A 23815-nucleotide genomic window follows, 5' to 3' on the forward strand; every position below is an offset into this window, starting at 1 on the left:
ATGTGTCTTTGAAATATTTAAAATACTAATGTTTTTATTATTACTTTTACGTATCTATATAATTGGCTAGCTTTGGCTAAAGAAAGCAAGCTACAGATTTAAATACAAGACCCTAGAAATACGTCTGCTGAGATATTTTAAAAGTAGAAATAAATTCACCAACTCCAGAATGTCTCAGGGGAAACAAAGCCATCGGCAACAAGCCGCTCTGCTCAAACGCAACGTGTCACATAATCTCATTTGTGTAATATTTTAATCCATTTTGCAACACACCTCCTCGTGTTCACACCGTGTGAGCAGAGATTGACCCGTTATCTTGAAGAAACATGAGTAAATGCATTATATTGTTGTGTGTTCAGTGCGCCGTTTACCTTGGACAGGTTAGCCTAGCTTAGCATGAAGACTGGAAGCCTGGCTCTGTTCAAAGTGCATCGATACACACCGTTTCTAAAGCCCCCCCCCCCCTGAAATATTTTTTGACACATGTTTTTGTTTCTTTTCAATGTACAGAAAATCTTTGAGCGGCGGTCACTTGGGTTGCCAGATGCAGTCAGAAGGAGAGGCGTTCCGCTACCAAACCTGGCAACCCAACTGTGACATGACTTCAAAAGCATAAAAAGCGTGAAACCAGATCTACTGAAAGTGAATGTTTCAGCCATGTTGGACCTTGACTTTAGACTTTATCAATTCAAATCAAAGTCATGCTCAGATCCACGCTGAACAAGAAAAGGGAATAAACTGTTTGCAAATATAACTGGCTCATCGTTAAACAAGTGAGAATTATAATTGTTCTTGCATAACTATTACTAACCAGCTTTAGCAGCTCTATGCTACGCTAGCTGTCCACGCCCGTCTTTTAGTTGATTGCAATAGCGAACAAGGGCCATTTCGTCTTCTGTCTCCAGGTGATGTCGTCTTTTCCCTTTAGCTCCTCTCTCCATCCTCCCAACACCTTCTCGCTGTCAATCACCTCGCTGAAATCCCGTTTCTGCTCTTGCACTTCGTATCCTGCAGGTGACAGCGTGGGGGGGGGGCGGGGCTTGTCCAGCGGTGGTGAAAATGTGAGCATCAACGTTTCATAGCGTGCGTCACGCGAGGCCTCCTACGCGGGGGGGGGGGGGGCACGTTCAGGTGAAATATCTTAGTTGGCACATCTCGCCCATCGTTGTTTTCTTTTGGGCCGTGTGAAGTCCGAAGACCCCCCCCCCACCCCCCCGCCCCTCCAGCTCAGCGTCCGACCACCACCGCGCCCTCGCTGTGTCTCTGTGTGTTGCTGGAATGCTTTGTGTACTTTTAACCCCTCGCGGGGCCCTTTTGTCCGGCTCTGATCTGTTCATCCTCCCCCTGTGATCTCCGCGGTTGGAAGCGGATCCCTGTGACGTCGGCACACACGGAACAAAAGGGAGGCTTCCTGGACGGGATTACGCCGCGACCCGCAGGCCGGCGTCGGGTATCCCAGCGCCATCTTTAGACCTGGCTTTCACACCCCAAAGCTTCATCTGATCCCCCCCCCCCCCACTCCCGCTCCCTCCCACCTCCCTGAAGCATTTCAGGTCAAATGAAATGTGGATATCAAAAAAGAAATTCCCATGAATAGTGAAGGTATTTCCAACTCGTCCACGACACAGAATAAAAGGTCTACCAGGTCTCTAATTTATATTATTCAACCAGATGTAAAACAATTCAGGGGAATATAACACGAGTGGTTTGACGGTCCAAAGTGTCTTATTGCCTCATGTTAGTACACCGGTTTTGCTCCAAATCTCTTTCAAAATCTGCCCAAAATATGTCTACACATTAGTTATCCGTGAAGTTTGATGGGAATGATTCAGAGGAGTAGAAATTGAAAAGAAAAAAGTGGACGAATGTTACCGACCAAACCCTCGGGGCTGAGCGACTTGAACCGGTCGGTTTCTGTTATTTAATTTAATTACAACTGCCTCTTTTTAAGTACAGCTTGTCTGCATGCCACAACACATCTGCTCATCTCTTATTGTTTTCATTTTATATCCATGGATCAACGCTTGGATTCAGAATGAAATATTTGGTCAAATCATTTATCTTACGACTACTGTTTTTTAAAAGTCTCAACTTATCAGAACCATTATACACGTGCAGGCGCATCCCAGAGGACGTATAGAAGAGGTGGACGTCGGCACCAAGGTTATGGACTCAGCTTTGAAGCCTTGACTTTGGCATTGTGGCCGTCGCCGCTGTGGCTTTGTTGCAAATAGCGCACAGACATGACCATATTTGGAATGTGGAGGAGTGAGACCACTTACACAGCCATGGTAGCGACACCACCTGTCAATCAGCGTGTAGCCTAAAGCATCCCCTGCTTCATGGTCTGTTTGACTCTAGACCATCATTCACTAAATGAACATCATGCCGTGTTGGAGAAGACTTGAAACTAGAGACTGAGACCATGAACTCATGTTTACAGTGTTTACTGAGGGAATAAATCAAGAGAGAAGTAGAGTCATTTTCTCATAGACGTCTATACAATCAGACAAACTTCTTGCAACGAGAGATGCCAGGTGGCTCCTGCCCGCTATTTAACAAATGTTATAGCAAAATGTGTTTAAGAAACTTGCAACCAGGAGACCGGCCCAGTGTGATTTTCATGACACGGTTTAATGAAAAGCAGCTGGAGCACAACTGTGCTCTGATTAATAACAAAAAAGCAAAAGGGATTTTAAAAAGCCAATTGTAAGCACAAATAAAGTAATTCACAAATGTCCATAATATCTTAGTAAGGAAAGAAATGCGACATAACTTTGCTTAGTACAACCTCAGTACATATTTACATATCACCTATTAATGCAAAGTTGCAAATGTCCTTTTTAAAATAAAAGTGTTGATGTTATTACAATAGTCATGTACTCTTAATAAGCAAATATTTAGCAGGTAATTAATTTGGTCATTACTTTGAATATTGAACACATTTAGACCCGATGATGGAATGTGAAGGGATCACCGAAGTTCATTCTGCGGTCATTAAAAAATGAACCATGAATGTAAAGGTCCATCCACCAAATAATGTGAATCAGGGCCAAAGTGGCTGGTGGAAAAATCGACCCAACTGTTACTGTACAGAGCGGAGCGTCTGAGAGGCGGGAAACGACAGAGCGCCCACTCTGTTCACACTTCCGGAAACCGTCATCGCTGCCGAATCAATATACATTAATATTAGGTTCTATTCGAATCAGTAAGTAGGTGAAAAGTTAAAATGACCTTAAAACACACACACATTGTGTGGGGAAGACATTCTTTTGAACATTAACACTTTTTAAGCGGCTCTACGTTTAGTCCTTCCGTCTCCTGGAGATGTTACCGAACAGACTCTCCCCGTGTTACGTCATTACGTCCGTCCTCGCGCGCTCTCTCTTCGTAGACGATCTCTGCTCCGCAGACGTTACCGCGTATGAGGGAGGGAGGGGGGGGGGGGGGGGGGGGGGCTGGTGGTGCTCGCTTCTGATTGGTCCGTGAGGTCGGACTTGGCGATAGCAGCATATATAATCTGTGAATGCGCGGCTGCGAGCAGCGGGAGGCTCACGTCGCACATGTACGGAACAAACCCGCTCGATCGCCTCGAGGAACGAGAGCCTGAGCGGAAGGAGAAGATATCAGACTCATTCCTCCTCCGTGTTGGTGGAAAGAGAGCCGGCGTCAGCGGGAGAATATCCGTGAGTAGCCCTTCACCTTAGGTTTGACGCTGCGCGAGAGCGGATGTCGCGGGAGGAGCCGCTAGCTTCAAGTTAACGGTGCGCGCCCCGTCACACGCCGGTTACGTACCCCGTCCCGAATTACCTCCAGTGACCTCCCCCGCCCCCCCACACACACCCCCCACCCGGAGCCGGGAATCAAAGAGTCCCGCGTCCTGAGGGCGCCGGTCACGAGAGGACGAGGCTGAAGTCACGAGCCGCTCGTTCTGCGTTGTCATGGCAGCCTTCTCCTTCTCTTTGTTGACATTGCCGGCTCGATGCTAGCTTAATGGCCCCGCTCCTTTCTGTGGGGGGGGGGGGGGCAGCTGATACCTTGTAGCCCCCCAGGTAAAGACGGTTGTCCCCGTCAACGCTTGCCCCGGGGCTGTTGGCTGTTCAGCCCGCCGTAGACACGCGGAGAGCCGGTGTGCGCCAACAGGTGCACCGCTCCCTTTGGACTCTTTAGTGGCGTGTTTAGCACGCTAGCATTAATGCTAAGCATCTTTTATCTCCCAAGTACAATCTTAACGTCTCAATGAAACGTGTGAGCGAACGCGACCGACGCCTTGTTACTACTGAATACTTACTCTGTTACTGACGTTTAACTCTAACAGTGAGCATCCGTCATTTCAGTAAACGGCAATATTAAAAAAAAATGTTTCTTATAAATGCTGTTACAAGTAAAAGTCTTAATTTCAAATGTGACTTCTGTCAAAGTACAAAAGTACTTTCAACATATTATATTTGCAGAAATGGTTTATTTAGGAACAATGTATATTACATTGTTACAATTGATATGAATACAATTGATGTGATCATCACGTTGGAGTTGCTGTTAGATGTAAATTTCATGTCTATGTAAATGCGTCAAAACGTATTTGTTTTTATGTCACAATAATATTTTAGTGCTGTAAAATATTTGCCTCCAAAAAGGAAGTGAAATAGAAGAAGAAGAGAGCAGCAGAACAAATGAACCTGTTCTGTTGGAAGCACAACCATTTTTCTTATTAAAGATTTTGAAATGAGCTTTAAAACTCCTTCATCACATCAGCGATGCAGCGAGTGTGTCGTCTGCGGCAGGTTTCCGTCAGATGTTCTGACGTTTCCCTCGTTCAGTGGGAAGGTAATTCAAATCTCATTAGCTGTCAGATGGCAGACGGGCCGTGCGATCCGACTGCAGGACGCCGTCGCTGCAGGAGTTCATTTATTGCAAAGAAACAAAGCGCTCTATCGCACAGGTTAAAAACTCAAAAGGGAACCAAAATGTGTTAAAGTCACAGATTTGATCCATCTATCTATCACAAATTCATTTTTGTACTGTTTTAAGAATTGATTTTGATTCCTAAATATTGAAGTTTCTTTCTTCGTGAAAGAGAAGATTAATGTGGGTCGCATTGGGTGTTCTTATAATTTTCCTTTATCAATCTCTGATAAACTGAAGAAACAGCGTTTTGTTTTAATTCTTTATCTGCTGTTGCGATCTTAAAGTGAGGATCGGCTCTTGCGTCATCACAGGAAGTTAATGTGGTGTTTGTAATGATTGCTGTGGACAAAGGAGTCCAGAAAACATTATTTATTGTGATTGACCGGTATCCTTTTTATTGATCTCCGTGCCACTGAATCAGATCAGATTGAGGAAACCTGATGACCCTGCATACCTCGCACAAGTGCTGCGTCATTGTTGTGATGCAAAGATCACGGTACAAAGCTTATTAAATGCATGCTGCTACTACCAACCTTCCTTTTGAAATGTCTGCGGTCGGAGGACAAACCGGTTCGGCCTGGAGGTCATCAACATTTTGGACCTTGAACCTCTGAAAACCACAATGGCTCTGACTGAATCGGGCGTTGGCCACTTTTATCTTGGTGCACATACTTGTAGTGTCTGCTGCCAGAAGTGAAGGAAAACCAATTTTCCTCTGTGTGTGTGTGTGTGTGTGTGTGTGTGTGTGTGTGTGTGTGTGTGTGTGTGTGTGAGTGTGTGTGTGTGTGCGCAGCCCTTCAACCTGCTCTTATGTAACCTTCTTTATCTCTTACCCCCCCCCCCTCTCTCTCTCTCTCTCTCTCTCTCTCTCTCTCTGTCTTTTTTTCTTCCCCTCCCTCCGTTTCTTTCCTCCCTTCATGCGATGTCGTACTTTCTGCCGGCCCGTGTAAGCATGACTCTGCAGATCGTTGGACGCCCTCGGCTCACCCCTCCCTGAGTGAGATCACAGTTGGCATCGGGATCGGCGTTTAACTCTTTTGAACTCGTTGAATATTTAACCCCACAAACGCTCCCTTCAGCTTCCACGGCGGCAGACTTTTTGAAGGAGCTTCTTCTCTGTGGACTCTTCTGGAGCCCCACATGTTCTTTTATACACGCGTGTCATGAGATCTGCCTCCACTGTGACTGAATAAACTCCACTGTGAGGCTGAGTCACGTTGAATCACATTTAAAGCCTGTTAAGAAAATAATGTCAGGGTTGTTCTTGCGTCTTCAAACATTTCAGGGGGGAATATTTTCTGTATCATCATTATTGCGGTTTCGTCTCTCGATGAGGTCACACTGCTTTTGATGTGTGTGTTTGTGGAGACGCCATATCGGAGTGTCTGTCGATCCAAGGTTGTGTGTGTGTGTCAGAGGTCAGTGGAAATGTACTGACTGACCATTGGGACCAACCTTAACAATGATTAACCAATTCACCATTCCTCTACTTCCTCCCAGATAACCGTGGTGATAATGTAATAGTGGTAGTTATTTGATGCAATAATAATAATAATAATAATAATATGGCTCTCTCTCCTCAGACAAGAACATGGATCGTCACGATAAAGAAATCCCCCCTGGAGAGATTTTGCCCGTCGTGGTCATTGGTAAGAAAATGCAATCGCACTTTGTGGTTTTTGATTATGCAGAAAGCAGAAGCTGGTAGATGGTTAGACAATGGTGACATAGCACAACCCCCCCCTTCTCTAACCTAGCAGATTATTTCGCAGGGCTGCAGTTAGAGTTGAGCAACACGTTGTCTAAAGCAAGACGCGCTCCGTGTCGACACGAGCCGCAGGAAGCTCCAGATGTAATAATCACCGGCAGGGAGACGAGCAAAGATCCAAACATCCTCTTTTCTGCAGGATTTAGGTTCATTTGATTTAAAGTCCAAATGTATGTAGAAACGTGCAGTGTGGCATCCATTGGTGGTCGTGAGCGGGCGAGTGAGCGCTTTGGATTCTGCCGAGTCACCTGTGCGGGTCGCTGCGTGTAAACCTGCTGAGTCATGGTTCTGTCCCAGAGACACCGCGTGGTGTCTTTACGCTCTTTGTGTTTCCTACTGTAGCTTTGTTTTGTTGTTGAGACAGATTATAAACCCCCCCCCCCCTCCTCGTCCCGTTGGTTACCGCAGCAACCAAGTGCAAACATTCCACATGCTCACAATGAGCCACCCAGCAGAGCATTTCCTTCTGGGTTACCGGTGCAACTGGAAACCAGCTCAGCCGCCCCCCCCCCCCTCCCTCTGTTTCCTAGGTAACGGCCCGTCGGGGATCTGCCTCTCGTACCTGCTGTCGGGCTACACGCCGTACCTGTCGCCCGAGGCGTCGCACCCCAACCCGCTGCTGCACAGCAAGCTGGGGGAGCAGCCTCACCTGTCGCTGCTGGAGCAGGTAAAGCCTTCAGCCAATAAGGTGGAGTCACTTCCACAAAGGAGTGCGGGCGCGCGACAGGCCCTCACAGTGTCTCTCCCCCCCCCTCCCCTTTTCAGGATCTGGAGTACCTGTGCGAGGGGCTGGAGGGCCGCTCGTCCAATCCCATGGCTGTGCTCTTCGACTCGCTGCTGCTCCCCGACAGCGACTTCGGATTGGACCACACGTCGCCGCTGGAGTGGCGCTACGAGCCGGAGCGGGCCGTCCCACACCTGGTGCTGGGGAAGGGTCCGCCTGGGGGGGCCTGGCATGTACGTATCCAGAATACGGATAAGTCATTACTGCAGGGTCATAATAATGTATTAATTTGTATGTTCCATAAAGAACATTTTAAAAAAGGGGTTGAAATTGAAATTTCCACAGGATTTTGCATTCGAGAGAAATAATAATGATCGTGTGTGTGTGTGTGTGTGTGTGTGTGTGTGTGTGTGTGTGTGTGTGTGTGTGCAGGCTATGGAGGGCTCCATGCTGACTCTGAGTCTGGCTAACTGGATGGAGCTTCCGGGACTCAAACTGAAGGACTGGATGAGAGAGAAGCGCAGGTTTGTCCTCAGTCGACTCGCGTGTGACACTCGTGTGTTCGATACACAACAGGGGACAACGAAACGCACTCGCAGTTGCAACATGTTTCTCTGGCCTTTTTCTCCGGAACAATTTGTCAACGTTAAAGTCAGTGGTTCAGTCCCCTTTAATAATGGATCTCTGAATCGTTGATGAAGAACTGCCCGGTACGTTTCTCCTCCTGCTTTGTCTGTCAAATGACTCCCGGCTCATTTCCATGAGGGGAACAAGAGGCCTTTTTCTTTTTTTCTGGGAACCTTTTATTATCCTTCCTATTTTTAAACTTCGTTTTAGTCCAATGAGTTAAATGCCAGTTTGTGTGTGTGTATATAATAATAATAATATTATTATTATTATTAATAGTGTATTAGGTGCATATACATAATGTACATATTTTATCCCAGAAACGTTCGAAATGACCGCGCCACCCCAGCGGAGATCGCCTCCTACTACCAACACTACGTCTCCCAGATGTCCCTCGAGCAGAACTTTGCCTGCGGAACCGCCGTGACCTCGGTAACCAGACAGCCCGGCGGCCTGGAGGGGTCGCCGCCCTGCTGGAGAGTGACGGGGCTGCAGCGCAGAGAGAGGGAGGAGCTTGGAGGTACGGCGAATCAACGGAAACCCCCAAAAACTGAATTCAAAAATAAACCTGTCCCGATTATCACGTGTTCTTTTTAATAAATGAATATGTGGCACGTCCCGTTTCCGCCTCCTGCTAGATGGCTGCGCCGTGTCGGAGGAGGTTCCCTTTTCCTTCTACGCCCACAACGTCGTCTTGGCGACGGGGACCCACGACATCCCGGCCCGGCTCGGCGTGGAGGGCGAGTCGCTGCCTTACGTCTGCCACTCTTTCTGGGAGCTGGAGGCGGCCATCTCCCGCGGCGAGCTCGACCAATCGTCGGACCCGGTGCTGGTGGTGGGGGCGGGGCTCACGGCTGCCGACGCGGTGCTCGCCGCCCACCACCTCAACACGCCGGTGTACCACGCCTTCAGGCGCTCGGTCAGCGACCCCGGCCTCATCTTCAACCAGCTGCCCAAGCTGCTCTACCCAGAGTACCACAAGGTGTCAGCGTTTGTCTCACCAGCTTCTTGTGTCCATGTTGATCCCCCGAAGTCGGACTCACTCTCCATCTTTTGCTGTCCAGGTTCACCAGATGATGACTCAGCAGCAGTACCAGCCGGACCCACCGCCACAAGAACACGCCCACTCCAGCCCCTCCTCTCTTCCTTCCCCCTCCCCCTCCACCTCCTCGTGCCCCTCCTCCTACCCGGGCTACCTGAGCTTCCCGCGCTACAGAGTTGCGGCATTCCGGCCTGACCGCAAGTGCGTCCTGGAGTCGGACCTAGGCCAGCGCACCGTGGTCCAGATCTCCAAGGCGCTGGTTCTGATCGGCGCCCACCCGAACCTCTCCTTCCTGGCCGACAACGGCCGCTCGCTCGGCGTCAACCCCGAGGAGCCCATCACGTGCCGGAGGAACCCGGTGGAGGTGCACCCCTTCACCAACAGGGTGGTGGCGGCGGACGGGCCGGGCCTGTACGCCATGGGGCCGCTGGTCGGCGAGAACTTTGTTCGCTTCCTGAAAGGGGGGGCGCTGGCCATCGCGAGCGACCTCGCCAAGACGCAGAGGGAGAGGGGCGGGCAGGGTGGGGTTCTGACCGCGGACAGATGGGCGGCTGCGCGGACCGGGGCGGAGGTCCGCGTTCCCGGTTCGTAGCAGGAAGCAACGGTCTCAAGAACAGACTCAAAACGTCCTGAAAGACGCCGCCCGGGAAATGCTGACGGATCCTCGCCGTCAAAGGGTGAAGCCTGAAAAGGTTTCACAATAACTGCGTTTAAATAGTCCAAACTCTGCACAGTATCTGCATCCATCTCCCTCGCATTACGCCCATGAGGCTGATTCCTTTAACGTGGTCATGAAGGACTGAAGCGCTTCTTCAGTGCCATCTGCTGGTCATCACGACCTCCATCTCATCCGGTGCTTCCAGCCTCCTGTACATGCATGTTGTGTTTTTATCAAAGACTGCTCGGCATCTCCAGAACTCTACAACCCAACACACGCGGTTCTAACCTGTAAAAATGTACATTAAAGAAACAAACATCCGCCTCGGTCACCACGGTAACAAGCTGGTCAACCAATCGGCATCAAACGCCACCAACAGCCTTTTTCTTGATTGATATTCATTCATCATCAGCATTGTACACTATTAATGTTTTATTTATATTCTCAGCGTGTTTCTATGGTTACGTCAGACACAAACTTCTGCATGTTGTATATTATGGGTTTTCTATATGTGTGTGTATATATCTATTTACATATAGATATATAGATATAATGTTAGGATCTTTGTTGTTATGGTGCTTTATTTTTCTGTCTTTAAGCCAATGTACCTAAAGGAAATATAATAATATATATAAATGTATTTTCTGTAATTCCTCCAACGTCATCACAAATTTGGTTTTTAAACATTGTTGTTTCCACTTGAATCTTCCACATATGTAACTTTTCTATAACCATAACAGGAGAACTTTGCTTCTGTGCTTTTGGTTTCTATGAAATCTATGAAGAATGCCTTTTCTCAGTATAGTTTAAATTCTTTTTCTGTTACTGTTGTGATGTACTTTTTTATTTTAAGTGTTTTCGCCACAACCTGACGATGCGTTCAGGAACCAAATTTGGCCTAAAAATTAGGCCAAAATAAATGACCAAGTGTAAATCGTGCCGTTCCTCTTAGAGGGTAAACACACTGTTGCTTTACGGGAAGAAACAATAATTTCCTTCTTTCTTGTGCTTTATATTTATATCTCGCTTTAAAATGGATTCCTTTGTTTGTTTTTCTTTAAGTCTAAAGATAGTTTATGAATTTGAAGTCTAACGCTGAAACCTTCAACCAGACCCGTCACGTTGCTTCACCCCCCAAATATTTGATTATATCTGATAAATCTTAAAAAGGTCATAAATAAACTGCAGACTCAAGTGAGAGATTTTCAAAATAAGACTCTTACTTTTTAATTAACAAAAATGAAATAATAAGAAATGCTGAAATACTACTTACTGTATCACAACTACGCTTGCTGATGGTTAAAGATTTGGTATTTGCTGCTTTTAAGTCCAACAACAGGAAGTGGTGCAGGGACTATTTTCAGTGGCGGATTAATCCACATTGGGTTTCATAGGATATCTGTCTTTTCTTAGTAACAAAGGAACATTGATATGATGGAAATGTGGAAAGGAAAACCACTTGTTTTTGTTAATGGGTTTTATTGCTCCTAAGAAAAATATAGAAAATCAAAATTTAATGCGTTTTTCATTTTTTTGTTGCTTCAGTCTTCTATTTTAAACTCAGTCTAGATCTACGTTGAGCTTCTCCCGGTCACAAGATATTCAGCTTTAAGGCTCCACTTCAAAAATACATAATTCTTTGTTAAATATGTTTAAGTTTGCTTTCGATAGAGAATAAATGAAATTGAGTGTTTTGCAGGACCTCAAACAGCAGCGCGCTAACGATGCTCATGCGCGTGATGAGGATTTTGGGGGCGTGGCCTAAAAGGACACATTTTGGATCTTCTGCTTTAATCAGAAAAGAGTCGACGTGATGGTCCGTTTTTTGGGGGGGGCTTGAATCACTTTTTTAAACGTAGCTTTCACTTGCTATATTCTCAAGATTAACGACTGCAGCTTATGACATTTCAAATATACTCACGTTTATTTAAAAAAGAACACTGCATCTTTCGCTCTGTTAAAAACATCAGATTATGAATTTAAAGTATACTGCGGACTGAGATGATTTATTACTTTGCCCATGATTTTCTCGATAAGTCTCCAGAGTTGTTTTGTCACACATTATTCATTCATTATTCACATTTATTAATAAATGTTTTATGAAACGTTTCCATCTGTATCCACACATTTCTCTCGGTTTCTATTAAAAAGGCATTTTTTTCTCACCAATTTCTCTGTTCTTCGGTCTCTTTCTGGACTGTGTTTGGTTTATTTTATTATTTTGGACAAAAAAGCACCAACGCTATGCAATGTCTCTGTTCTAAAAGGGTAATTTATCAACAAGTTGAAAATCAAATTAAATGTTAACTTTATCTTCTTTTTGAACAAGTTAAAAAGAAGTTTGATCAAACAGCAGCACACGTGAAGGTCCAGGCCCGACACACAGAGAGGAAGATTGAGGACCACTTCAAGAAACTTCACCCGTTTCTAAGGGAGGAAGAGGAGGCCAGGCTCTCTGTTCTGAGGGAGGAAGAAGAGTCAGATGATGGAGGAGAAGATGGAGGCTCTGAGCAGAGAGATAGCAGCTATTTCAGACACAGTCAGAGCCACAGAGGAGCAGCTGAGAGCTGAAGATCTCCTTCCTGAAACACTACAAGGCTGCAGTGGAAAGAATGGGTCGTCGTGGCGCAGGGGGTGTGCTGGGAACCGCAAGGTTGGTGGTTTGAGTCCTGGCTGCCCCAAGTCGAAGAGTCCCTGAGCAAAACACCTAGTTGCTCCCTGGGCAGAATGTAAAAAGCAATGGGTTAAAAATGTAATGTAAGTCGCTTTGGATAAAAGCGCCAGTTAAATTCTCTTTAATGTAATGAATGAGTCCAGCGGCGCCCCCTGCTGGAGGACCAACGGCTGCCATCAGGAGCTCTGATAGACCAGGCCAAACACCTAGAACCTGACCTACAACATCTGGAGCAAGATGCAGAAGAGGGTCTCCTTCACTGGACCATATATATTTAAAAGTTGCCCAGATCCTCCTCGCCGCTCTTGTGGTGCAGAAGAAGACTGAAATGTCCTTGTGGTTCCTTTAGTCTGTTCTGTGCTCTTATGGGTTCAAAGTCTGGATCTGAAGGCCGTATTTATTGTCAGTTGGGGCCTCTGGTCGGCAGATGGCACTGATGATGGTAGTGAAATACAGAGTACAACACCTAAAGTATGTAAGTAGAGCTGGAATGATTCAGCTGCAGTGTTACTTTGTTATAGGACATTATATTAGCATTATATTATTTTGTATTATAATAGTAATATTATTTTATATATCACTAACACACAAGTAAGAGTATCATCGATGGAGCTGGTTTGTGTAGTATTTGGTGGACTGTTGCTAAAGTACCGCATCACATCATATGTCTTATGTTTTCACTTAGCAGGTAACTAAGGGGGCAAATATGTGTTGAATTTCTTTTTAAAAATGTATTTACAACTGCATGTATTCACACCGCCGACTGAACTAATGAACCAACGTTTGAAAACAGAACAGACGGGATTTACTGTTGTTAGTGCGCGCTGGCTGGCTGGAGGCTGATGCTTTGGTCTCCATGGAAACCAGCCTGGTGTTTGGTGGGTAGATACGGTGGTCAGTGATTCAGCAAAACACACACACAAACTGCTGCGGCATGCTTGTTGCCATGGTAATCAGACGGGCAGAGGGAAGGCTCCCCGGGGCTGTGACTCAGCTTGTTGCCGGGTGAATCAAACCAATACAACGTGACTTTATGTTTATTATTGGCTTTACATATATATATATATATATATATATAAATCCCCCCAAACCCCAAAATGTTTGTGTCAAATATTGATAGTCATAATTTCCAAGGGCACTTTAGGAGGACATCCAAAACACATCTGGTGTTTTAAAGAGTCAAAGTATGACAACAATTGGCCTATGCTGACTCTTCAAAGTCGTTCCTCCGAAAGGTGACTCACAGGTGTGTGAATAACGAGAAGAAGAACCACACCTTTCCTTTGTCACACACACACACACACACACACACACACACACACACACACACACACACACACACACACACACACACACACACACACACACACACACCAGCCAATCGACTGTTTGAGAGACAGATACACATTTTGGGCCCGTAATATTAGAGGCCGGGTAACCCAGCTAAAGAGTAAAGTTTGTTAATCCCCCCCTCGTTACATAGACACGCAGCAGCTTCAAGAGAAAAAACTCAGCACCAACCGGAAACTATTTGCGGCTTCAGAATAAAGGCATCATTTCAGATCACGAAAAGTAAGATTTGTTCAAATTTGCTGTTAACAACAAGAGACACACAGAGGTGACAAAGAAGTCCAGTTCTTCCTATGAGTATATACTCAATGTTAATGTTGTTTTAATAAAAAACAACATTAACAGTCAAAAGGTGAATATACTGTCAATTGTTGTTGTTTTTTTAACTGAATTGATCTTGCTTTACTGAGCTGCAACAAGGCATCCTGCATAATCAGGATCAGGATCAGGATCAGGATCAGGAACAGGAAGGATCAGGAAACATTTATTAGCCAAAATATGTCAAACATACAAGAAATTTGTCTTGGCGGTTAGTGCGCGACAGTAGACAGACAAGACAACAGTGCACAAGTAATAAAATAAAGTGGAATGAAATGCTAATGCAATGGGTTAGTAGAATAAGGCTAAGGCTATGGGTTAGTATAAAACAAGGGAATAAAGTTGAAAAAAATTAAATATTAAAAAGTTAAAAAGAAAAATATTAAGCATAAAGTGCACTAACAAACAAGTAACAGACAAGAGACAAAGTGACAAGTGACAAAGTGATGAATTGCAGTTAAAGTGGCATGTGCAGTGTGAAGGGGAGTGACCGGTGGAGTGTTATGGTCAGTCAGTGGGGGACCGGCTCTGTTGATGAGCCCGACTGCCGACGGGAAGAAACTGTTCCTGTGGCGGGAGGTCTTAGTCCTGATGGACCTCAGCCTCCTGCCAGATGGAAGGGGCACAAACAGGTTTTGTCCGGGGTGGGAGGGGTCGGCCACCATCTTTTTAGCTGCTTCAGAGTCCTGGAAGCGAACAAGTCCTGCAGGGACGGCAGATTGCAGCCGATCAGCCTCTCTGCAGAGCGGAGGACACGCTGCAGCCTAATGAGTAACTTTGACTTATTGGGCCTTGATTGAATTTTTTTAATCCCATGTAAAATTGTGAAAGCATAACATTTACTGTTGTCATTTGTGTCATTATTTATACAAAGTTGTATTTCTATCCTCATTTAGAGACGAACTCCTTCCACCTCTGCTGCACCTGTACTACGGGCTTTTATTGTGACACTCCGGGGCCGGATGTGCGCCAGCGTCGCTGTCGCTAGCTCGCCGCGGTGCTTCGGAGAGCCGCGCTCTCATTCCCTCCACGGCCACCGACTCCCGCTGGAGCAACTGGAGGCAAACGGCTGCTCCGCTCGTCACACGCAAACCCCCCCTCCCCAAAAAAAGAGAAGAAAACTCGCTAGAAAAAACAACGTGAATCATCCCGAAGAGACACGTCACGACACAACGACGTGTGTGGATTCTGAACCCGAGCTGGACGTCGGTTAAAAGCCGCGTCGGGTCTCCTTTTTCTTTTGAGGACAAACTGACTCCGTGTTTAGGAATTACGCACACAGGTTGCTAGCGGAGTTCATGCTAACCTAGCTAGCCGAGTTAGCTAGCGGTGGTTAGCTGCCCTTTTCGCCTTCTTTTTTTTTTGTTTAAGCCCCGGGTGACTTTAGCACCAACGCGCGGTCGGACGCTTCTCCCGGGCGGTGTGCCGTGTGTGGTTTCGGGCACGATGTGGTGTTTTCTCGGACGTTTGTCCAGCTGGCCGGTCGGTAGCATCGGCTGACCGAAGCCTGACGTTAAGTCTCTCGGCTGCTCGCGACCTGGATTTAACTCCTGGATGTTTTTTCCACTGCGGGTTGTTTCTTCTTCTTCTTCTGTTTTTAAAAGGTGGACTTTGGCCTCGGGGTGTTGTAACTCCCCCTCCCTCAATTAAATAAAAGAAAGGCTCCATTGATTTTACTTTTGGAGGATTCAAGAAAAAAACTTCGGCTGGAAGTTTTAGTTTGTTTTTTTTGGAGGTAAAAGTTTTTTGAAAAAATGGATGCGGGTATCGAGAAGGAATGCAGCGCCTTGGGAGGGCTCTTCCAGCTCATCATGAACGACATGAAGGTACAGAACCACTTCTTCTACTTTGCATCTTACCAACGTGCACGTAATGGCCTGTTTCTTGTTTATTTTCTTCCTTTGCAGTTTCTTTTTCAAAATGTAATTTTATGTATCTAAAATGTAGAAGTTGTTTGCTGTCAAACAAGTTTTTTTTGCTGAATACTTTTAGTTAATTTAGTTAATTTATTTTTGTGATTTTTTCTTTTTTCTTTTTGCAATGCAACTTTTATCTTCTGCTTTTGTCCTTGTTCATCTTTACTCACAAAGGCAACACCCAGCACTTTTAAAAAGTCCAAACAATATTTACTCGATGAGTAGCTTTGTTCTTATTGCAGAGTTTCTTTGCCCTGCATTGCTTCACTAAACACGTGCACTTCCTTAAAAGAAGCACAGGAGACACTTCTGGGACTCTTTATTCTAAAATTACAGCTGTTGAGGGCGATGAAGACCATTGTGTTCAGACTAGCTGTAATTTTAGAATAAAGAGTCCCAGAAATGAATGAGTGACCTCGAAGTTCTTCTATATTTATAAAGCCGGCATACAGGTTATTATTGTCTGGATGGGACTGCTGCTGATGTTGATTGGGTAATGAGTGGGCAGAGGTTGGAGCTGGAAGTGGGCCATCTGAGGGTAACAGAGCTGGATGGGGGGGCAAGAGTGGGGGGGTAACCAGCTGGGTGCTCTTTGATGTTGGTTTAGCACGCTACCCTTTGCTGTCTGTCTGTCTGTCTGTCTGTCTGTCTGTCGGTGTTTCACTGCTCTCAGATGTTCATCGTTAGCAGACTCTCCCCTTTCCAGTCGGCCATGAACCCATCATCATATTTTTTTCTTGTGCCGAAAATAGGCAGGAGGAGGCTCTACAGTAGAAAACAACCCATTCAGCCTTCAAAAAGGCAAAGAAAACTACTACTACTTCAATTAGAATTGATCATGAACATCTGCATGGCCCGTTCTGCTGACACACAGTACTTCATTGGAAATGTGTCCGTTCAGTAGGATCCATTTTCATGTTTCTGTAGTTTTAATACACTTCACTGTTATGTTCGCTGTTGGTGTTGCATGTTCTGTTGGTCACGTTTAGGAGATCTTTGTATCCCTATTGGCGGGCTGGATCAATAAGTCTGCTAATCATTGTTTTCCAGCTTCTCTGAAGAACATGACATCATAGAAACGTAATATCTTGAGCTCAGTCCTGAGGTTCATCCCAACATGGAAGAGATCAGCTGATATAGTCGCCTGGTTTGATGGATCTTTGGGACGTTATCATTGGACAGCTCGTGATGCTGATTGGTGGTCGGCTTGTGGCCCGAAGTGCTGCGTTACGAAACCACTTACTGTTCAGGTCTTCAAACTGTCACCAAAGTCAGCTGTGTGCTTTTTCTGTGCAACACATCTGTGTTTATATTGTCATCGTTGACTTGTCATTTGTGCGAGACTCGGGTCCATCAGACTACCCGGACAGCCTCGTCCTGACACGGCTCGTTTCGTCCCGTGGAAACGTCCCATCGTCAGCAGATAATCGACCTTCCCGTAAAATGGACACTCTGCCTGCGGCTCGCCGCCAGCTGTTAGCGGTCAGCGGACCTGCAGATATCCCGTTGAGCAGCGTCAGCAGTCAGCAGAGCTCGTCCCACGCAGAGCGGCTCCTTCTCCACGTCGGCGCGCTGATGGGCCTGATCTCCCGGTGCGTTTGGACCCTCTGAGGAAACGCAGAATCCCTGAAAGCGATTCCCGGGTGTCAAAGGAAGGTGAAGCTCTGAGGCGAAGGCCACCAAAGACTCTCCAGTGTGAGAGGCGGCGTGCTCGTCGACGATCCGGCCATCAAACGCGCGCCGCCTGAGCGTGGCCCTCCACGTACTACGCACCGCCGCTTATTTTAGACGTTCCCTTTCTTTCCTTCTCAGCATAACGGACGCAGAGCTTCATCTCCACTCCGGCTGGAACGCACGGGACAGTCGAGTCAAAGCTTCTCCCGTTCGATCATTTTATTCGGAAATAACGGGATGGAACTTGCCGTGAGGAGAACACATGAGTCACGTCCGCTGTCCGATAACGGGGTTGGTGTGTGTGTGTGTGTGTGTTAGTGAGTCTGGGCATGTGGCACCACATCCTGGCTCTTCACCAACATGGCACATGACCAACGGGGGCACTCCTTCCATCTGCCACACACACTGAAGTCATGTCTAATTCAGCAGAGGGTTGCTGTTCAGATAAATACCCCCTCGGGGCATCGCGCCGCGAAGCCGGGGTGAGAAACTCCATCTTGGGAATAAGGAAAATCTTCTCGCTCTCTCTCTCAAACACCAGAGTACATGATTTAAATAGTATTGAACTTTATTTCATATTCAACAAATGTTGCATCTCCTTGGATTTGAAAACCACCGTGACAACAATAACTTAAAAAAAGCACCTTTGTATAAAACAGCGCAGTAACACAATCGTTCAGCACGAACCCACAAAGCGTAGCGGCGCTAATGAGGCCCACGGAGGTTGAGTGAAGAGGTCATTCAGGTCAGAGGGCGTCAGGCAGACGGCTTATTGATTTCTGCCTCAGCGATATCAGGAGGGACATTTACGAGCCGCGGACCTTGCTCCCCCCTCGCTCCCTGTCACCCCCGCTCTCCCCCCTCGCTCTCCCCCCTCGCTCCGTCCCCCCCGCTCTCCCCCACGTTTGCCCTCCACTCCTTCTGCCTGTGTCCTTCTGACTGTAGCTCCGCCTGCGCCGCTCAAGAGGCTCCGATGAACGTTTCAGTGTTTCAAAGGAACGCTGCTTGCTTCAGTGTATTAAGTGATTGGTGTGTGTGTGTGTTGATGCATTTACATGCTGTGTGTGCGTTCTCCGTCCTGAGTTGTGTACTGAAGGTGAACGGAGGCTGACGCGGCCTCAGCGTGTGTGTTTGTGTGCGTAGAATAGCAAATAGGGCAACACATAGTGACAAACCTTTTTCAGTTTCTACCCACAAACACTCCCTGCAAACTTAGTCACACCAGTGACCTAGTTAAGTGTGTGTGTGTGTGTGTGTGTGTGTGTGTGTGTGTGTGTGTGTGTTTTCTTGAACTTAAGGGAAGATTCACTGCTGACAGGAAAATTGTTAGCCTCAGGTGAATATGGACGCACACACACACACAGGGTGTGAATGCAGTCACTGCTTGTAAACTGACCAACAAACACATTATGGAAATACACGCAGACACACACAAGACTGTAAGGAAAAAGGAAAGAATTGAAGGAAGAACGATGGCGGCTGAATGAATTAAGGGTCCAGTAGCTGCATATTTAAATCAACTGATGTAAATAGAGAGCCATGTGGCTGTAATTCAATGGGATAATGTGATTTATTAAAGTCCTGCAGCCGGTTGTGTGGTTGACTCGCGTTGTATTGACAGGGATGATTAATTAAACCAGAAACAAGTAGTGTTTATTATATAACCGTGTTTAACACTATGAGCCGTCGCATGTTGAAGGTCACCAGGTTCACAAACTGGATTTGGTGCTTGTTGGTTAAACCTTTTGTAATCGTGACACTTGAAGAGAGTTTGGAAGGAGATTTGTTTCTAAAACCCTGTTTGTACGTTAGCGGCGCTCGTTAGCATATCGCTAACTGACGTTTGGATGTCCAGCTACTGACGGCGCGTTGTTACCCGCCCGCTTCGCACCAATCAGTAGCTTTAGCTCCTCGCTTTACCTTTTTAACCTGTTTTGGCTTCTGAATCGCTTTGACATCCTCGAGCTGTGTGGTTTATTTACACCCTTTTATCTTCGTGGGCGTCGCATGGAAACAAGGATGCATTATCAGGACGACACAATGGAGATACACAAATGTATGCAAAGAAACCAAAACAAACAAAACAAGTGACATGGAGATCAGCTGCCATTTACTTCCTCTCCTCCACACGAGACGGAGGGACACTGTGCTGCTGGTTAAAAACTGCTAAAAAACGACCTCACGTTCAATCAGATTGCTTCCAGAGAGCCACTAGTATGGAACACGTAACGGTTCCTCACAGCTCCTCCCACGTCAATCATTCCGTTACAGCAACGCGGGTCCGTCAGCACCGACGCGCTCGCCATCTTTGAAGAGTGTCGACGCCGCGGTCGCCACGAGGCAGAGAGGACGAAGGGATGAAGACGCCGCGAAATAACCAGAGGAAACCTCTAAATCTCACAGCTTCGGGCTCTCGTGCGGCCGTCCACCCATTTGAACCTGGTGAGCCGAGAGGTGAATCCCCCCCAGAGAAGAGCGCGCGCCGCGGCGAGAGACGCCCGCGGCGCCAAAGCCCAGCGGGCGACGGAAGGTCCATTTCCACCCCATAAAACGCTCATTGTCTGCAGCTGAAGGAGCCGGCCTGGAGTCCACTGAACAAACCATCAACCTGATGTTGACACACGCAGGCTGTCTCCCCCCCTCACTCCCTCCCCCTCCCTCCTCCCTCACTCTCCCTTTTGGTCGATCAACCAGAGAAGCTCAAACAAACGAACAGACTCAACCTGTCAGAGGGCAGTGGGCAAAATGTCACCGTTTTCACCCATTTATTCTGTGTAACATTGTGTGAATAGCGAACCTTTAGCATGAAGTCGATGTTGGTTCTGTTTTGTTAAAGAGGGGAAACCGAAGGGCGAAGTCCTCGACCAATAAGGGGCGCTCGGGGGAGTTATTATAAGGAAAAGGACGAGGCCACGTGGAGACGATTCAGACGGGAGCCAAGTGCATCACAACGTGGATCTCCCTTGATGGTCACAACAGGAAGTTTCGATCTCTAACTGGTTTCACGGGAAGCCACATTCCTTTGAAGAAGTCCTTCCCCTGCGTGCGACGTGGAGCAGAGAGGGTGCGCCGGGTGGTTCGAACCCCGGCTGCTCCGTGTGAGCAAGACACCGGCCCCCTACCGGCCCCCTACCTGCCCCCTACCGGCCCCCTACCTGCCCTCTACCTGCCCCCTACCTGCCCTCTACCTGCCCCCTACCTGCCCCCTACCGGCCCCCTACCTGCCCCCTGGGCAAAGCGTAAAACAAACATGGGTTAAACATGCCACGCTAAAGGACTTGTAATGTAAAGTGTGATTTCCGATGAGACGTGTCATCAGTATTCCCGTACGGCACAAGCCGCCGTGCTTCTCATCCTGCGTTTCCTCCGGAGCGCCGTGGACGCGTCAGTCGCCATGTGTTTCGACTGGTGACTTCTTCTCGAACGCGATTATTCGCAGAAGGTCGCAGGAGCCGGTTGGATGCTCCGATGTCCCATCAGGAGGCTCGCAAAGGAGGGGAAGTCAACACCACAAATGGTAGAAGTGAGCGTGTGTCTGTGTCTGTGACGATTCTGAAACTGGTTTTCTTTTGGGATTTATCGACCCCGGTTCCGTGGAAACACTTTCCTCTTATCGCTTGCTCAATAACGTCTCGGAAACGGTTATCAGATGATCTACAATTTCAGAAGATTACGCAACGTGTGCAGAGAAGCAGCACTCGTTGCCTCTGACTGACTCATCGCCGGGTCTCAAGGCCTCGTTCCTGCGGCTTCCCACGGACGAGGGAGGAACCACCTTCGCTCTCCCCGGGTTCCCCCGTAACCAGCTTCTCAAGGCTTTGACCCGTTTCTATGGAGACGTGTTCTCTGCAGCAGCGCGTCGCCCTGTCGCGTTGCTCTGACCTTCAAGTTGAACATTGGCAACACACGTGTGTGTGTGTGTGTGTGTGTGAGGTGACGAACGGGCCGCACTGATTTTAGCTTCAGCGTTTTATATAAATTACAGACGTTGGTACGGTTTCCACCCAAACGGATTACTGCGAGCAGCGCGTCCGCTCGATGGATTCTATCTCAATGCTTTGAAACCTTTTCAATGCGGAGACGTCTGTAGTTTTCAGCTCCGACGTTTCTTTTGCAGACATGAAGATACAGACTCTTTATTCTAATCGCAAAGAGGTTCTAGAGCCCACCGAGCGCCGCCAACGGGCTGTTCTGGTCCGGACCTCCCACAGGACAGCAGCGAAATGCAATTAATAATTTTTGTTTTTATTTAATTGTGATTCTTAGTAATAAATGTTTTTTTGTTTATATACGGATGTGCGCACAAAAACCGACACTGCCGCTAACGATGTGCAGATCCAAATCTGTGTGTTAGCGCTTAAACGGGCCTTGAACACGCATGACGTTCCGCGGTAGTTTGCGACGACGGCGTCTGTCAGGATTCACTTTCCTGGGACGTCAGCAGAGCGCGGCGGCTCCCATTCCGTCCTGCTCTTTCGGCCCCCACCGCCGGTCCCGTCCTCTTCGGAGTTTGCAGCTGCTTTCGTTGGCAGCTGTCTGGCGGAGCCCCCTGGACGCAGCCGGTGACCCCGGCGGGGGCGCCCCCCCCCCCCCCCCCCCCCTCCCCCACCCCGGCACCCTGATTTAGCCACGTGCGTCCGGGCCGCAGCAGAACCCGACGCTCGCGTGAAAAACAAGGATCTCCCTCTGCGGGATGTTTGGTCTGCAGCAGGCTGAGACCCGCGAGGCCGTCACAACAAACTCCGGGTGCCGCAAACTTCATTCTTTTAGATATCGTGTTTCACACAAAGGCAAGATGCGTTCATGTACAGAGGAGGAGGTTATTTCTAACTGAACACTCAAACGTTAGCAAATGGTCAACTGGGAAAACCAAATAAACCCCGAATTGGAGAAAGAATCCAGGAGGACGAGTGAGGAAGTGGCGTGAGGCGGGGGGGCAGAGCGCACGTGTCCAGGCGGATTTATACATCAGACAATTGTACGCGCATGGATTAGATTACGGATTAAAACAATGGTTTTGCTGAAAGAAAATACTTTTTTTTTTTTTTTGGGAAGATTAGATGCAAAATGCACTATCATCAAATCTAGAAATGACTCCCTATAATGGACCAATTCCATGAGGCAGATTTCATCACTCCGGGGGGATTCGTACCCGGAGGCGTTCAGCCGCTCACCTGCAGTATTTCACGGCGCAGTGCTAAATCCCCGCAGCCCGTCGGCCCGTCGGCCCCGGGCCGTGTGCACGCCTGGCTGGCTGTGGATCGGGACGGAGAGGGGGGGGGGGGGTGTGGAGCTAAGAGGCTAATGGTGCGGTGCTGGGGTTAAATCGGTATTACCCCTCATGCAGAGGACAGTCGCGGTGACCCGGTTCGGGGCGGAGAAAGCGTGGTTCCGGTTCCCCTGCGCTCCAACAGTACTTCCCTCTATTACTAATATTACTGTTTTTACTTTAATAACCAGCATCAATTGTCAGTTGTGCGTGTTAATGACAAACACATGAAACTACGTCCGCGTGTCTCATTGGGGAGAAATCCCGACGTTGAGTTTGCGCTTGTTGGCGGATCATCGGTGTGTTTACGGTAACTTTGCTGAAGGGATTTCTCATTAAAGCCGTAGAGTGCGTATATTATATTATAGCCGTGGAGTGCGTATATTATATTATAGCCGTGCAGTGCGAGGCGTTGTCTCATATTCTAAATCCATCTCTCCCTTTACTGCCGAGTCTTTTCTTGCTCTTCGTGCCTCTCACACCCCAGATGCTCATTTAGATCCGATCGCTAATTAATTCCATTTCAGAGCGAAGCCGTACTCGATGTTATGATAAGATGAAAACTAATGAGATCCACGACATTCATTTCTACCCTCATAATTCCCCTTTGAAGGAAAACAGTGAAGAATCCAGGCTTGAAAAGGCTTTTGAGAAAGAGATGAACCCAGAGTTTTGGACTAGTTGTTGAAATATACCTTTTCCTAATAGAATATATGGATCAGTTATCCTCTACTTTTGTCTAACGATGACTTGTTTCTGCAGATCAGTTTGGTGTCGTATTCTTTTTCCTCATATGTACGATGACCTCTGAGAGGACGAAGGATAATGAGCATAAAGGAATCGATGTTTACTGTCGTTCTGTGTGTTCGCTGCAGGCCAGTTACCCA

The 23815-nt window shown here is 47.4% G+C and overlaps 2 protein-coding genes across 3 annotated transcripts in view; both read left to right on the forward strand.

Annotated features, from left to right (window-relative positions):
* Window positions 1-3475: 3475 nt before the first annotated feature.
* Window positions 3476-11896, forward strand: osgn1 (oxidative stress induced growth inhibitor 1). Its single transcript, XM_078092701.1, has 8 exons — window positions 3476-3686; window positions 6492-6557; window positions 7207-7343; window positions 7442-7633; window positions 7833-7924; window positions 8348-8547; window positions 8666-9009; window positions 9092-11896. Exons 2-8 carry the CDS (start codon window positions 6500-6502, stop codon window positions 9659-9661), a joined length of 1593 nt encoding a protein of 530 aa, XP_077948827.1. The 5' UTR covers window positions 3476-3686; window positions 6492-6499; the 3' UTR covers window positions 9662-11896.
* Window positions 11897-14965: 3069 nt separating this feature from the next.
* The window catches only part of mtss1 (MTSS I-BAR domain containing 1), a 22825-nt gene continuing 13975 nt past the window's right edge, over window positions 14966-23815 (forward strand). For both annotated transcript variants that reach the window (XM_078092702.1, XM_078092703.1), the window contains exons 1-2: window positions 14966-15895; window positions 23804-23815. The exon at window positions 23804-23815 is cut by the window's right edge and continues 50 nt beyond it. In XM_078092702.1, the coding sequence (XP_077948828.1) occupies window positions 15824-15895; window positions 23804-23815 (84 nt within the window). In that variant the 5' untranslated portion in view covers window positions 14966-15823. The remainder of the gene's footprint in view (window positions 15896-23803) is intronic.

This window comes from Gasterosteus aculeatus, chromosome 17 (genome assembly GCF_964276395.1).
Source record: "Gasterosteus aculeatus chromosome 17, fGasAcu3.hap1.1, whole genome shotgun sequence".
NCBI lineage: Eukaryota > Metazoa > Chordata > Actinopteri > Perciformes > Gasterosteidae > Gasterosteus > Gasterosteus aculeatus.

Coding starts and splice junctions, on each gene's coding strand:
- osgn1 (XM_078092701.1), top strand. CDS start 6,500: ATGGATCGTCACGATAAAGAAATCCCCCCTGGAGAGATTTTGCCCGTC. Junction 6,558..7,206: donor TTTGCCCGTCGTGGTCATTG/GTAAGAAAATGC, acceptor TCTGTTTCCTAG/GTAACGGCCCGTCGGGGATC. Junction 8,548..8,665: donor AGAGAGGGAGGAGCTTGGAG/GTACGGCGAATC, acceptor GCCTCCTGCTAG/ATGGCTGCGCCGTGTCGGAG.